Source organism: Pagrus major, chromosome 10, assembly GCF_040436345.1.
Source record: "Pagrus major chromosome 10, Pma_NU_1.0".
NCBI lineage: Eukaryota > Metazoa > Chordata > Actinopteri > Spariformes > Sparidae > Pagrus > Pagrus major.
The window spans coordinates 6,016,168-6,032,365 of record NC_133224.1 but is presented as its reverse complement, the minus strand read 5'-3'; the positions used below and the strand labels follow the sequence as shown (position 1 = coordinate 6,032,365).

General features: G+C 41.1%; 2 protein-coding genes across 2 annotated transcripts; both read right to left on the bottom strand.

Moving 5' to 3' along the window:
- Positions 1–3,308: 3,308 nt before the first annotated feature.
- emc4 (ER membrane protein complex subunit 4) lies at positions 3,309–6,689 on the bottom strand. Its single transcript, XM_073474812.1, has 6 exons — positions 6,560–6,689; positions 5,757–5,919; positions 5,361–5,475; positions 4,781–4,934; positions 4,494–4,654; positions 3,309–4,096 (listed from the first exon to the last, which is right to left on the bottom strand). Exons 2-6 carry the CDS (start codon positions 5,876–5,878, stop codon positions 4,061–4,063), a joined length of 588 nt encoding a protein of 195 aa, XP_073330913.1. The 5' UTR covers positions 5,879–5,919; positions 6,560–6,689; the 3' UTR covers positions 3,309–4,060.
- Positions 6,690–7,190: 501 nt separating this feature from the next.
- cyld3 (cylindromatosis (turban tumor syndrome) 3) lies at positions 7,191–15,452 on the bottom strand. The gene is made up of 17 exons (XM_073475628.1): positions 15,368–15,452; positions 14,927–15,149; positions 13,727–13,844; positions 13,170–13,327; positions 12,367–12,876; positions 12,066–12,171; positions 11,483–11,940; positions 11,236–11,401; positions 10,998–11,139; positions 9,966–10,088; positions 9,635–9,726; positions 9,465–9,528; positions 8,900–9,104; positions 8,702–8,810; positions 8,471–8,589; positions 8,178–8,385; positions 7,191–8,084 (listed from the first exon to the last, which is right to left on the bottom strand). The coding sequence occupies exons 2-17, from the start codon at positions 15,089–15,091 to the stop codon at positions 7,900–7,902; spliced, it is 2,928 nt and encodes a 975-aa protein (XP_073331729.1). The 5' UTR covers positions 15,092–15,149; positions 15,368–15,452; the 3' UTR covers positions 7,191–7,899.
- Positions 15,453–16,198: the final 746 nt, after the last annotated feature.

Here is a 16,198-nt window from a genome sequence, read left to right as displayed (position 1 = left end):
TCAGGCGAGTCAGACCGGTCCCTGATACCAAAACTGTCCCGAGACTTTCCGTGCGTGGCGACGCTTGATGTACGGAAGCCCGAGCGAGACCACGTTAGAAGACAAAACATAAATGTAAAGTCTGACATACGAAGACGATTATTAGATACATACATACATTTCAAATGTGGCCTACTTTGTCATAATGTTGACATTTTTTAAAAGTAAATATTTACATCTATTACTTTAGTAAATAAAAAAAGTAACACAGTTTAACAATACAAGTAGCCTGCAATTAAAATAAGTAAAAATAGGCTACATAACATTAAAGAAAACATACAAACAAAAAAAGAAAAACATATAATATAAACTATCAAGACTTTTTGAGAAGACAAAGTAGCTACAGCTTATGTATGGAAGACCCAAATGATGAAATGTTAAAGGACAAAAGTACATTTATATATCAGTAAATCAAAAAAAACAAAACATTTATAACTGTATATAATGAGATAAATTAGATTTATTCTAGCTAGCTGTCAACTAACTTTAAAATATGGCTACTTGGTCATAGTGTTGACATTTTTTAAAAGTAAATATTTACATCTATTACTTTAGTAAATAAAAAAAGTAACACAGATTAACAATACAAGTAGCCTAAAAGCCCTGCAATTAAAATCATAAGTAAAAATAGGCTACATAGCATTAAAGAAAACATTCAAACAAAAAAAGAAAAACATATAATATATACATATAAACTATCAAAAGACTTTTTGAGAAGACAAAGTAGCTATATCTTATGTATGGAAGACCCAAATGATGAAATGTTAAAGGACAAAAGTACATTTATATATCAGTAAATCAAAAAAAAAAGAAAAAGAAACATTTATAACTGTGAATAATGAGATAAATTACAATTATTCTAGCTAGCTGTCAACTAACTCCAAAATATGGCTACTTGGTCAAAATGTTGCGTCTGAGTCAAAAATGTAGCTCTTTATTAAAGGTGCACTATGTAGTTTTGGGGAAGAAATTTTAATCAGGGGAGAGAACTTCATCGACTTATATATTTATGCCGACACAAACTAAATAAACAAACTCTCTTTGTTTTTATGACTGAATAAACAAACTGACCTTAAAGGACAACACAATTTCACATTGTTTTACTTTGTTTATATGTGGCGGACCCTGCCACCTTTCTAGCTTCACACAGTGTTATGGGGACAGCTTAAGTAAAAGTAGGCTAGCCTACGTAGCATCACAAAACTAAATAAATACACAAATACGTAAAGTACCGAAAGATACTCATTATTCTATTGCTGGATTATAATGATACATTATGTGTATGCATCACTATTGTCACAGCTGGTAATGACAGGGTAATTTAGGCCTACTATAGGTAGCTTATAACAAAACTTCATACTTTACATACTTAAGTGATTCATTTACCATATCATTTGTACACATTCACTTCCTAAGACAGAGGCGAAATCTCTACCCTATAAAAAATCCTTTTAAAAACCCTCCAGGGAACAAAAAGTGAACATGTACAAAGTAATTAGAGCACACCTGTTGTAGAGGCTGTTCTGCGTGGATGTGAATGCAGGTGTGGCTTGACCTTTGGTGTGTGTTGGACACAAAAAGTTTGATAACCACTGGAGTACAGTACTTAGGTAAATGTATTTATAATAGTTACATTACCATTGTGATGTACTGAGTCAAAATCATGACGTACTAGTGCTTAAGTCAAAATTATGACTTGATATTAGGCCGAACACTTCAGATTATGCCTCTCTATCTCATATCTTGGCATATCGTACGATGGAAATGCAAATTCAAACACCGTAAACGTCCACCTTTCACCTGATTCATCAATCCCTAAAACAAAAACAGCGTAAGCTTTCTGCTTCTCGCCTCTCAGGTTTTCCCTCTGCCCCACCTGAATGCTTTTGTTCTCCCTGCAGGGTGTTGCTGCTGATACCACACACACACACACACACCCACAAATAATAACGTTAACAAGCAGAGGGAGGAGAAAGAGGGAGAGGTTGGAGACGTCAAAAATGAAGAAAGTTTGCATTTTTTTAAAACTGCTTTTTTATTTATGGTGGAGCTTTTTCACATACAGGTGCCTTAACGTACCACTCATACCAAGTCGTCACACTTTTGGTTAATAGTTTTGACCATACGGACCCTGTTTTGGCACCAGGGACATAATTCTGTTATGACAGGACTGGTATGTATGGAAGCCCAGAGTGGTCGTGGTTGCTCGCAATTTTTATTTTTATTTATTTGTATCTCCAAATCATGTCCTTTCCTAATAATCTTATTTTCTCAAGAAACATCTTAAAGTGTTCCCACAATAAGTTTAGTTATACTTATCTTGAAAATAGAAGATAAAATATGTCTGAATGATTGAATTAACTGGTTTATTTTTTGTATTTTTCTGGAAAATCAATCGATAGTTCATACATAAAATAAGCAGGTAGACATGTCTAATTTCGGCTTACCCATCAATATAAAATTTGTTTATGTTTCTATACATTTGATCTGCTTCTTGATACGTACCATTACCCATAAAACAACCAGAAATATCAAAGTGGATTTTGCAATACACCAAAATTAGTGAGGATCAATCTTACGTCAAGTGTTTAATCATACTGTTATCTTGAGATATCAAACCTGGTTTTCTTGTGGTGACTGAAATGTTATCTTGAGCAAACAAGATATAGACGTTCACGACCGCTCTATCGTTGCTGCTTCAGAGTCTGTTCTGTAGATGCAAGTAGCAATATCGTATTCATTTCACAACTACAAATAAACAGCTCAGAATTTACTTTAAAGTGTGATATTTTCCTTTTTTTCTGTGAAACACAACTGTGACATTGTACGTTTGCTCAAGATCGTTCAGTGTCAACGAAAGTTGTTCTTCTTCACACCCAATGAAAGGAAGCTGCCTGTGGCTATTAACATGACATATAAACACAAAAGTAACAAAAGTAAGTAATTACAACATACACACTTGTAACATTATACGTGAAACGTTTCTTGTTATAACAGTATAATATTTATATTTTTAAAACCATACATATTATACTGTTAGTACATAAAACTGTTATAACAATATATTGTTATAACAATGTGTATGTTGTTTAACAATATATATATATTATTTTATAACATAATATTGTTACAACAATAAATATTACATTGCTATAACAATATTGTTCTAAAAATATAAATATTATTATTATTATTATTATTATTATTATTAAGTATAACACAATTCTTTTTTCATCCAACACAAATTTTATTGACACAGTTGAAAACAGTTTAATTCAGCCAATAAGGATTTATTTTATAGAACATTTTCATAGAGCAAATCAGTATAAATAAACAGACCTATAAATTAAAACAGGTTAGTAAATGTTGCTGGCAAGCATGCTGAAATCATGCTGACGAACAGAAAATGAAAATCTAGGATGGAGAAAAGAGGAAAACTCTACTGTTACACGACCTAATAAGACATCCTTCCCTATTAAAATTAAAACACCTTACTGTTATTTTAAGAAGTTATAGATACATTTTAGTTTTAATGATGTTGGCCTGCCAAAAAAATGGGTATAACTCTGTTAACTGTAAAATAACCTCATATATAACCTCTACCTATGTTGTAAATTTCAACGGGAAAGAAAAGTACAGTAGTTCCAACAGTAGTCAACATGATGATCTGCTGGCTTTTAAATCATTATTAAAATAATCAAAATGAGATGAATGAGGAACAGCAGAGGCAGAGACATGAAGCAGATCAGCAGGCTGGAGTAACGTTAATGTTTCTGTCAACAAAGGCAAACAAAATGTGTGTGAGTGTGTGTTTGTGTGTGTGTAGGACGAGGGCTGCGTAGAAAGCTGTGCCGTGCATCCTGCTGCTGATTTTACAAACGTCTCTCCTGTTGTAACTGTTGCTGTAGAGGTTGAATGTGTCGTGGACAAGAGCTCGAAGGGCTTCAGGCGGAGAATGTACAGTATACAGTATATAACCTCTGTAAATATTTCAATCTGGTATGTGCACCCACCATCTTCCTCATAACACCATCCCGCCACCCAGGATCTCCATCCTCTGCAGAGAAGAAACAAAATGCTCAAATTAATACGGTGTTTGGTCGGCTTAAAACCAGTTGTTGTCCACCTGTTGTGCTCCCCCTCTATATATGAAGGGGTGTGAGGTTCTGTTTGACTGACTGTTACTTCTTTTACAGACTTGTTAAACTCTTTGTTTTTTTCTTCAGGCAATCTGACAAACATGTACTTTGCTATAAATCAGTAAGCACACACAGCAGTTATGTAATAAAAACACAATTATACAATTAAAGTCCTTCTTTAGATTTAACAGTTAAAAACAAACCAGAACATTCTCATTTCTAAATGTAATGACATCATATGCTTATACTGCCCTCTACTGGACTACAAGTGAGTGAGCAGCACATGAGACAATTTCCAAAACCTTCCACATTTACCTGAGGCGGTTCTATGAAAGCCAGCCAATCGGACGAGTGTGTTGGGAGCAGTCCCATCGACTGACACTTGTAGATCGCCAACGCCGAGCCCAGGAGGTTACCGATCAGATAAACGAGGCCCTGAAGCCACTGCTGACTGGAGCTCTCCAACAGCTTGAAGGCTGAGACACAGGAGAGCAAAGGAATTAATGAAAGGTGTCAAAGCTTTGACACAGAAATTAACTTGATGTGAGCAGATCATGAATCTGATTCTGTAACAGTCTTAAGGTAAAATGCAGCATACTCACTGGCAGACATGGACATGAGCGCCTGTATGGGCCTCCAGGCCATCATGCAGACCATCATGATGGGGAAGATGGAGATGGTGTTTCCTGACATGTACATGATGAACAGGTTCATGGGGATCTGCTTCAGGGGCCCGAGAGCAACGTCCCAGCAGCGCTGTACCATGAAGGAATAAAGAGAAAGAGACTCTGCATTAATGTATTTACTTCTGGTTCAACATTTTATCTTTATCTCTTAATTATGTCACATTTATATGGATGATTATTCTAAACTGCTTCATTAAAAAAGAGTCAAGACAAAACCAACATAAAATATTAAAAATGGTGCTCAATTTCCTGTTTTACTGTATCAGCTGTGTGTTTTTTGCATTGATTTACACATTAACTGTGCTGTCATCTCTTCTGGCATTACTTTTACTTTTGAAAAAACTGAGCACCAAAAAGCAGGAAAACAGTTATCGCACTTATTTTTTTGCTCGTGAGGAAATTACGCTGAATGCAGCCTGACTTTAGAAGTTACAAGGAGGCTTTAAAGGTGCGATATGTAACAAATAACGAAAAGAGGAAACTCCTCCCTGCTTACCTTCTCCACCAGGTTCTTGTCCGTCTCCTGGATGCTGGTGTCGGGGACGGGTTTCTCTGAGTAGCCGATGGGGTAGACGACGTCTCCCTGACCGCCCTGTCGGTCACCGCGACTCCTGCGGCACAGAGGCGACACAAAGAGTTTAGTTTTTATTCCCTGAATGCTTTATCCAACGGAGGAGAGCTGCCTATGACTAAGAGATGTCAACGGTAAGTTACTAATCAAAGTGTATGCTTGGAAATTGGGGTAGTTTGAGGAAGTGAAAGTTACTTCATATCTTTGCCTGTTTTATCAACTAGCACCACGTAGCCTCACAGAAACCAGAGCCATGTGGATTTGTGTTTGTGTGACGGTGTTGACGTGTTTTTTGCAGTTGTTTCCATGTTCTCTGTTCACCTGGTGTTGCCCAGGCTCAGCTCCAGAGCCCACTTCATCCTCCTCGCCCCGCTGCCTCCTCTGGTCGACAGAGCTCCTCCTCCTCCTCCTCCTCCTCCACCTTGTCTCCCTGGAGACGCCATGGCAACCTGCTGCACTACTGGACCTCAGAGACAGAAAGTACCTACAACAGATATATAAACAAAAGACAGTTATGGTTGAGCGTCACATGCGGTATCTAAGGTGAACTGAAACAAAACCTGAGAACTTAAAAACATATTTACAGTAAAATATATGGCTGTTAGTTGTGCGACTAAGAGGTGCACAGAAGTTATCCCACTTTGTTTCTTAGTGTTTTTTATGTTTTATGTAACGTTTGGTCAGTTTTTGTACCCCGGTCCTGAAGGAAACCACAGTCCTTGTGACAAATACACTTATCCCAGCTTATTTAATATCTCTGACAAGTATTTTGGAAAAGCCTTTTATAAAGACATGACAAGTGGGATGTTTAACCGTTTTCACATCTGTAACCTTGATGATTTTCGTGAATTAAACGACATAAAAACCCAGATGGAGGCTTTTATAAGCAGGTTATTGATTGCTGTTAATGCCGATTTGATTGCGGAATCGCCCAGTTTCTCCTGTATCAGTAAAATCATCGGCAGAGCGACACTTTAATCAGAAAATTAGGAAATTAATACGAGTCAAAAGCAAAGCAGCCGATGTTTTAACGGTGCTCACTCGACGTCGCCGTTTTTAAGCGGCTAAAACATGACGTTAAAATGGAAATAAGCCCACAAATCGTCGACTCGTATTCATATTACCTTATATAAACATCCAAACGACGGCTGTCTGGCTTCTTAATCGTTAGGTTTGGGTGAAATGTGAGGAAATTAGCTCGAGGTGCTGAGGAAACAGTCGACCCCCTCGTCGTCGCTCGCAGATTCCGGGGCTCGTAGTGATGACGCAATTACGCTGCCGACGCGAATAGTACGTCACTTCCGCCCTCGTACTTTGGAAGAACGTACACATAAAAAATACATCAAACACAATTAATCAAACAATAAAAAATGTATTATAATTAATCATAATGAACAAACTGCAAAGATAAATACATAAATAATTAAATTAAATTAAATTAAATAATGATTTATGACCAAATTGCATATAAATGAATCTAAATGAAACCAAATTAAATTAACCACTGGCGTGTATCAGTAATAACATTTAATTGGCCATCTTGAACCTAAAAGGTCAACGCTTACAAAAAAATATATTAAAATTATATTTATTTTTCTCCTCATGTAACTGTAATATATAATGTTTATCAGTTTATTCAAACAAACAGCTAGTGTTAGTTATTTGCCCAATGTTAATTATTTACTTATTTATGTAATTGTCTGCATGTTTGTGGATACATTTCAATAATAGAAAAAGACACAAATACAAACAAACTAGAAGAATATGGAAGCATTTATTGGCTGGGACATAGCCCTCATTGTCTGCAGCTGTGGTATATTAAACAACCCGTACAATACAATAGTATTAGTACACATCTGTGTGCAGTCTTTACAGTCAGTTTAAGGCAAAGATATTATATCATATATAAATACACAAACATACTGACATGTAAACAACGCAGTGCAAATTCATCTGTAAAGTGTACATGTGTTTTCAGTTACAGGCACAGTGGTTATCTAATGTGTGAGCATCAATAACATCAGCACAGGTAAACTCAGGTGTAAAAACAAATACTGCCCCCGGACGACTCATTTACCACCAAGTTCAAAGCTCTTAAAACATAAATAAACTACAGGCTTTTTGTTCACAAGGATACATTCTGCTTCTCTCACATTTAGCTGATTGTCACATTTTAGATTACATTGAGATCTAAGGCACTGTACAGTCTCCAGACTGATAACAACCAGATATAACTGGGTTCAAATGCATCTCAAGTGTGAGATTTAACCCTTGTTGACATTAGCATATGTGGGGAAAATATCTGCAACACAGCAAAACTAAGCATTTCATCTGGGCTTAGAAAACGTTGCTTGACTTGGGCGGAAATTTGTTGAACTTTGTCTTTTTCACGTTCAGAGGCCTCATCATCTGATCTTAAGTCAATTTAAGTTGGCCTCTGATCTGTGTGTGTTATGTGTCCACATCATTTGTACAGGCTGAGCTCAGGGCTGTGGTACAGACACATGTAGGAGTCACAGAGCAGGCGGCGGGCGGGCTCCGGTAAGGACGTGGGATCTACTCTGCTCAGCTCCTCCTGCGACAGGCTGAGGTAACGGCCCACCTCTGGACACATCTTCACATGGGGGATGTTGAAGCCGTTCTCGCCACCTGTGTGAGAACACAGAGAGAAATGGGAGCGCTTTAATAACTTGTCTTTTATTTCGATCCTGTAATTCAAGATTCAAAGTGAGGATCTCTCACCTTCTCTGTCTGCCATGCTGTCAAAGAACAGCCAGTCTGTGGGGAGAGGCCCGTGCCTGACGAAGCTCACGTAGTGGCTGGTCTCGATGCACGTCACCGCAAAGAGAGACAGCCGCTGGCGGGTGCAGTGCAGAGGGCCCGTCCAGGGTCCACTGGGGACGGAAACCTTCACCGGGCTGTGGGACGCTCGCTTCCTGTGGCTGTGGACCTGATTATCGATAGAAAAGATGAACAACATCAATATGTAGAGGTGAAACCTGTCAAGGATCGGCTCCAAAGTCAGGAGTGGTTACCTGTGTGTTGCAGGTCTGGCAGTACTGTTTGAGACGACCTGGAGTGATGTCCAAGTCTTCATAACACTGGAGACACTCCCACTCAGCTACAGCCTGACAGATGCTGCACTGCCTCAAGGCTGGAAAGACAAACGGAGACAAAAACTCCACTTCACACTTCGGTAACAGCTGAAAAAATAAACCTTAAAAGTACACAAACCAAAACAGATTGTTCCAGAAATGTGTCCTTACTGTCGTCCAGCAGGTCTGTGATGTCCAGACTCAGTGAGGGCAAGATGGCGTCAAACATTTTGAAGTCCTTTCCAAAGCGAGGCATGAGCAGCAAGAGGCAGGAGGGAGCCTGGTGGAACGATCGATACATGATGTGATAGTTCTCGTAGTTTTATCAGATTAAAAGCGACACGAAATCTCGAAACTTGTCTCTGTTACCTCGACAAACTTGAGGCCGGCGTGGAGGAAGGAGGACTCCAGCAGCGCCTGGACGCTGGCGACCCTCATCCGACTGGGCGACGGGGAGGCGAGAGGGATGGGGGACTGGACCGGGGAGAGGGGTAAGGGCGAAGAGGGGGAGGGAGGGAGGGTAGGCGGGAAGAGCTGGTAGAGGTGACACTCCTGAGGCTGATGAGTCATCGATCTGACAGACGGGAGAGATGACGGAGAAGTGTGTCAGAATGTGTTTTGATTGATGTTACTTCATTTTGATATTCAAACTTCACTTCACATTCACCTGCTGAAGGGGGAAAGTTACTCTGTGCTCTACGTAAACCAGGTTATTGAACTTGATTTGTAGAAAAATTACATCAGACACAAACTATTATTCCAATAAGAGTATTTTTAAGTCTTAAACATGTTTGGAGGGGATATTTAATGGAGTATATTGAGGGCAAAGTCAGGCTGCAAACCTTTAAGACAAAAGCAATGTCTACTTCCTCAGAGTGTGTGTAGTTTGTGCGAGCCCGACGTAAACAGTGTGAAAAGACAGCAGGGAGGTTACCTGATCTTGAGGAGCGGCTCGACTCGGAGGAGCTGGAAAAGCTTGTTGAGGAACTCTTCAGGATCTGATGGACGGAACAAAAAACAGCATGACAGCATTCCTCAGTCTGATCGCACACACAGACAGGAATCCAGAGGCATGCAGTGCAACACACACACAGACACACACACCTTTCTCCTGGTTGGTGAAGCCTGTGTTGCTGTTTGCAGCCTCCAGCAGTCGTCTCAGGGCCATGGTCTTACTGGCACACACGTAGCCATACCTTAGAGACACCAGTGCACAAAAGAAACTAAAGCTGTCAGACAAACGTAGTGCAGAAAAAAGTACAATATTTACCTCTGAGATGTAGCGCTGTCGCATCAAATGGAAATACTCAAGTAAAGTACAAGTACCTGGAATTTGTGCTTAAGTAAATGTACTAAGTTACATTCCACCAGTGTCATACAGTCAGTCGCAGTCGTGGAAACAGTAATCTGAAGTATCCAGGTGACGAGTACACACCTTCTCAGGGGGTTGACTATCTCACATCGCAGCAGGTCCTGAGCCTGACTGGAGGTTTGGTCCGCTTCAGGGTCAGGCGGCCAAAACAGGACCCAGTCTGCTGAACTGCAGCAGGAGAACAGACTGTAGAGAGACACGACAGAGGGATTAAATTAAAAGCAATACTTGTATTTGTTATGAATGAATCAAGCATAACTTACAACCATATTTTGTTCTGAAGTATGTCTTCCTGGTCATAAATGCTAATGTTCGAGGATCTCTGTTGAACTTCTGTGTTGTGCTGGAAGCCGGTCGTTTATTTATGTTAGCAGACTCCATTTCTAAACTAACGTCAGCTACTGTTGCTCTCTGTTAGTCACATCCTATCGCGGAAAATCCGACCCGAGTCCTTCTCAAAGAAATCCACAGTCCAGCGGCATTAAACAACTTCAACAAAACATCTACAGGCTTGCGTGGACGACCAAGAGACACGGAGAAGGTCTCATTTTTCACGTCATGTCATAATCCGCAAACATATGGCCAAAAAAAAAGTGTTTAATACATGTTAATTGTTATAAAGAGCAAGAATGCCAGTTTATTGTTGCATCTAAGATGTCATACAGCCTCCCACCACTAGGGTGCGAGCAGCATTTTAAATATGATTTGGTTAAAATAATTCAATTAAAGGTTTGAAATTGCTCTTATAATGTACGCACTATTAAAGACATATTAAATGATGCTCAATAGTGGCTGTTTTCTGTTTAAACTTCCGAGCAAACGTCTGGGAAATTAGTTGTGGGAACATCTGTAAACATAAAGTCATGGGAGCGATCAGCTCTCATCAGAACTTCTTCTCTGTACTCTAATATGAGACAGGAACACACAAAGAACCACAGCTTCCTCTTCACCACAAGATTTCACAAGATCAAATCACTGGATTGTATTCTGAACATAAACAAATCTGTTTTTCTGACTTGTGCTTCAATAAACTGGGTTGTCAGTGAGTTTCTGTAACATCCTTTAACCCTTTCTGTAAGCAGCCTCAGTTTTTACCTGAACAGCGTGGCGTCCAGGTAGCAGGAGTTCAGGTGACCCTGGATGCCTCTCTTCCAGCCCTGGTACAGCTCACTGGCCTCCTCTCCGTCCACAGGAGGCGTGTGCTCATCCACGCGCTCGCTGCCCCACTCTGCGAAGGCTGGGAGCAGCAGGAGACGGGGTTACGTGTTACAACTACACATTTAAGCTGAGAGTCTTCTGGCTGACGTCATGAACAACCACAGTGGTTTCCTACCTATAGAGTTGCATCGCTCCACTTGATTGACGGGTGTCTCTGGTGCGGGAAACCGCGAGTCCCGTCTGCAGTTGCGAAGCTTGACAAACAGCCCCTTGTTGGGCGGACAACGGAAGTGACGTTCACCGAGGTAACTGCCGTCTGTTCCTGCAGACAGCTCCTGGTCCTGACACACGCAGTGGGTTTGTTTTTTTAATCTGACTTAGAGACAATATTATATGAGGCAGACAAAAATCTTTGACCTTACCAGCTCAATTCCCGCCACCTGCGCCGAAATCCCACTGATCCGTCCGATCCAGCGAATAACCCCAAAAAGCGGCGGGTCGTTCACTTCGACCATCGACCCTACCTCCAGCTCGCCCTCCTCTCCGTCCTCCCCTGCAGCGTCGCCGTTGTCTGGCGACCTCAGCGGCGAGGGAGGCCCGTGCACGCCGTTGGTGTGCTGCAGCTGGTCGGTGGCGTTCAGTGACGTCGGGCTGTAGGGTTTGGGAGGTGGGACAGGGGCAGTGGGCAGGGGTTTGAGGGTGGGTTTCGGCGGAGGCAGTGGAGGAGGTTTAATTGCTTGTTTGGTGGGGGGCATCAGGGCGACCTTGGGACCAGAAGGAGATGGTGACAAAGGGCCTGGTTTGGTGATGGGTGGCGGCACGGGCTTCAGGATGGATTTGGGAATTTGGTGAAGAGGGTTGTGATGGTGGGATTTAGACTCTAAGAGGAAAAAGAACAAGAGTTAGGTGTCTGTTTTTTCTTCTTCTTCTGTCTTTTCAGCAGCTGGTAGTGTTATTCTGTTTCCTTCTCTCTGTGAGTGTCTGTCGTGTAAATCTTTGCTCTACCTGAGGAGACCTTGGTGATTGGCAGCAGGTGTCCATACAGATGGGAAGGAATGTGGCAGAGCCTCTCTCCTTTATAAACCCCGTCCCAGTTACCGACAGGAGCGTCCTGAAACGTGTCACACAAAGACGAGATGTTAAAAATCTTTATTTTATGAGCCTGGAGTTAGTTTTCGTCACAGTTATTTGGGGATTTTTATGCCTTTATGAGAGTCAACAGTAGTGACAGGGCAGGAAATGCAGAATGACATAAAACAGGCTCAACTTATCCTGTAATTTATTTTATTTCCTGTGTCGTACTGACCAGCAGGACTCCGACGTACATCCCAGATGAGGCCCGGCCGGGCAGGAGACCGCAGTAACGCACCTCCCCTCCGTACACATTGTCCTCCAGGGGGAAACACACCCGCTGGCCGACTTGGAACGGTGGAGGCGACGATGGGCCTCGGACCTGGACCTGGTGTTGAACTGTGACGGACTCCGTCGCCCGAGGGAGGATACCAAAAGACTGAGGAGGGCTGCTGGGACGATGCTGGTGGAAGCTGATGTGACGGCTGGGCTGCTGCTGCTGCTGTTGATGATGATGATTTGGGCGGCTGTTGTTGCTGTGGTGCCCGTTGCTGGGGTGATTATTGCCACTTCGGTGGTGGTCTCGCTCGCGGGCTCGCTCGTGAGCGTCGGAGCCATTGCTGCGTGACCACTGGCGCAGCCTGATGTGGCTGACCGGGAGGAAAAGGGCGCAGCCTTCGGGGCAGCTGAAGAGCCGGTTGCCTTTGTAGGATCCGTTGCTCGTTCCTTTACCAGCTGCTGAGCCCTGCAGAGGAGACAGGACGACGTTTTTACTCCCAGAATCTGTTTTTCCACTAAGTTATTGATGTTTTTATTTGATGTGGTGCAACTGTTAAAACTTCCTGGAATGAGGAAGGAAGTCGCCAAATGTGAATAAACAATACTTGAAAAAAACATTATATCATCCATGAACGTTTCTGCCTGAGTCACGTAGATGGATGACAACAACTCCCACGATCCCACGCTACTTATTTTTTTATCTGCAGACCTACGAGGTATCCTAAAAGTCTTTCACTTATATCCTAGAGCGGAGTTTACCTTGAGCTGAATCCCAAATGTCACGGCGCTGCTCCCTCTGGTGAGCGGCCCGATGTATTTAAGCTCCGCCTCCGCCAGCTCGTCCTGTTGGCCCATTTGGACCCACAGCGGAGCACCGAGAGGCAAGGCAGCAAACTGCTGCAGCTTCCCGGGATTACCTGAAAAAACACAAAACAATCAAAACCAAAAGATGGGGCAGTTTTGGCGTGAGTGCTTAGTCAGTGAGGAAAAAAACAGTGTGATCTGACATTACTTCTCATTTTCCAGTCAGAAGACCCAAATTTGAACTCTGTCCTCAGAGTGTTTAAATGTCAGACAGATCACATGTTCCCCGCTCAAAGAGTCACACAGAAGTGGCTTTCACTTTGAGCCAACATCACAAATTACAGTATTTCAAGTAAGATCATTATTGCTACTATTTCCAAAGGTTGTGGTCGGTCATGTTTAATGTCAATATTTATACAACTAACACAGCAATTATCACCATTATTCCTTCAACTAACAAAGACAGGTTCATTCTACTAATCTGTGACAGTAACTAACTATTAATGTATTACTTAGGAGTCTGAAGCGGGCCTCCGGGTCGGTTACAGGCTCCAACAGGCCGCTCAGCTCAGCTGGGACTTCATGCAGGAACTTCCTCTCTAGTTTTAACATGATGTCATTGTCCAACACCTGCAGGAGAACATGAGGAAGAGAGAGAAACAAATGTGTTGGAGAGAAGAGTCAGGAAATCAGAGGCGGGTACCACATGTGGTCATTGTTTCTTGTAAAATAAAAGGAGATTAACGTTTGTTATAAAAAGGAAACATGTGCTGAGTAAAGACTCTGCAACAATGCCTGACTGAATCGAAATGGTTTCAGGAAATTTATGTGATGGAACGATTGATTTTTTCTCTAAATAATGTGAAAAATACTGGAAAAGTCGAATTATAAGTGATTTTCTTACCATGCGTGTCTTTTTGGAGGACTTTGATTTGCTTCTGCTCTAAAGCCAAGTTATGAACTTTTCATGACTCAACAACATTAATCATAAGGATCTCTCTTTTTGGTGCATTTTATGGCATATTAACTTATTTGTGGAGTCATTTTTAAACATGTTTTTATTTTTTATTTTGACATTTTTAGTTCTCCGTCAAAGAAAAGCAGTAATTCCTCAAATTTGAAAGTCTGAATGGCACTAAGGCACATTTTCGCTTGAAAAATGACTCAAACTATTCGTTGATTATCATAATTATTGCTATTAACAATAAAAATAAAGTATAAAAACAAAACAAAACAGGCAACAAACTATTTCAAGTAAATAAATAAGAAAATTATGAATATTTACATTTATCTATTCACGCATTTACTTCTTTATTTATTTCTGTATTTTTTCCTTTAAATTTTGCAAAATAATACATGTATAAATACATTTATAAATAGTTGAATAAAATAATAAACTATTAAATAAAATGAAATCTAAAATAAATACAATTAAATACAGATCAAGTAATGGCTGCATTTCTTTTTAGTATTTATTTTGGTGCATTTAATGGCACATTAACTTATTTATGGAGGCATTTATTCATGTTTGATTTTGGCAGTTTTAGTCCTCTATAAGAGAGAAAGCAGTAAATCATTAAATATGACAGTCATATACAAAATAAATCTATAAAGTTACCTGTGCAGGTATGAAAATGTTCCTGTTAGGACCATGTGCTGACTCTGATCATGTAAATCTTAATCAAATTAACAAAAACAAAAAGTGTTCATACCTTCACCCACAGCCAGTCGCCTCTGTTCTTATCTTGCTCCTGGCAGAGGAACCCCCGCTGCAGCCGAATGGTACCGTCCAGCTGGTCCTGGACCTTCAGGTCGGTCGAGATCATGAACATTTTGGGGGGGCGGCGCTTCCTGTTTGACTCATGGCCCCCTGACATCTTTTTGCGTGTCGTTACGTGTAAGCTGGTCCACGGAAGAATTAAACCTTTCACCTGCCTGTGAAAATTAAGAAATGATTTACAAAACACACGACGGGAGAGTTGAAGTGTGTTGAGCTGCCTCAAGTGACGGCGGCGGCGTCAGGTAAACGAAGGTTAGACTTTCTTCATTCATGTTCAAACTTTCAAAAACTACACGAGCTACATTTCTGCCATTTTGTCGACTAACAAACAACAGCTATCTTGAATTTTTTAGACGCTTTAATGAGCACTCACCAACTTCATCAACTCCGGCCGTCAACATTTCCCGTCAGATTTAAAGGAGCTAGCTTTAATAACAAACCGCACCGTGAAAGCAGGAAGCGCGGTGACCGACAGCGGCGGGAGCCAATCGCAAGTGAGAAAAGTTCAGCAGGGAGTCATTTCAGCCAATCAGAGGTGACGTGGGCGTTGCTGGGACGGAGGGGGGGGGGGGGGGAAATTCCACAGTTCTCGATAGGTGCGGAGGAAGCTGGTGCACTCAAACGCATCACTGGTTGTGTTTTTTATTAGTTTATAAATAGAATAGAAAAATATTTCCATATGCTGAACATATACAATCTCTTTTCTTTATACATTCACGCTTCACATCATCCCTCACAGAAATATACACTCACAAGGAAGGGAGAAATATTCTGTGTGCTATCAACTTTTGGATTGTAATGCAGAACTCCCTTTGAAAAATACAGTATTTTAGAAAGTGCAGCGTCAAATGTGTTTTATCTCGACTTTTCATGGCACAACACATCATTATGCCTGCGTGCAGACGTGTTACAGTGTCAAGTGTCAGTTCTGGGCAACGGTGAATGAGGAAATCATTATTTTTAATTAACGTGGCTGCAGTAAATCTGTCGTCGTGACACACGAAATAACACATACATGTGTCACATACATGTGTATGGAGTGTGGGAACCCAGACGGTTTCATCTGAATCATTTACTTTTCTGCCTAATAGGTCAAACTATCCAGGATTTCACAATAAAAGCACAGGCTACAGAGAAACGACAATATTTGTGCAGTACAAGTGAACGTTTTTTCTCTTGCTTGTGCTGAGTCATCTCGCAACCC

Coding starts and splice junctions, on each gene's coding strand:
- cyld3 (XM_073475628.1), bottom strand. CDS start 15,091: ATGTCAGGGGGCCATGAGTCAAACAGGAAGCGCCGCCCCCCCAAAATG. Junction 10,089..10,997: donor CTGGACGCCACGCTGTTCAG/GTAAAAACTGAG, acceptor GTCTCTCTACAG/TCTGTTCTCCTGCTGCAGTT. Junction 9,529..9,634: donor CTTCACCAACCAGGAGAAAG/GTGTGTGTGTCT, acceptor TCCGTCCATCAG/ATCCTGAAGAGTTCCTCAAC.
- emc4 (XM_073474812.1), bottom strand. CDS start 5,878: ATGGCGTCTCCAGGGAGACAAGGTGGAGGAGGAGGAGGAGGAGGAGGA. Junction 4,935..5,360: donor ACAAGAACCTGGTGGAGAAG/GTAAGCAGGGAG, acceptor TTCATGGTACAG/CGCTGCTGGGACGTTGCTCT. Junction 4,097..4,493: donor CTTTCATAGAACCGCCTCAG/GTAAATGTGGAA, acceptor TCTTCTCTGCAG/AGGATGGAGATCCTGGGTGG.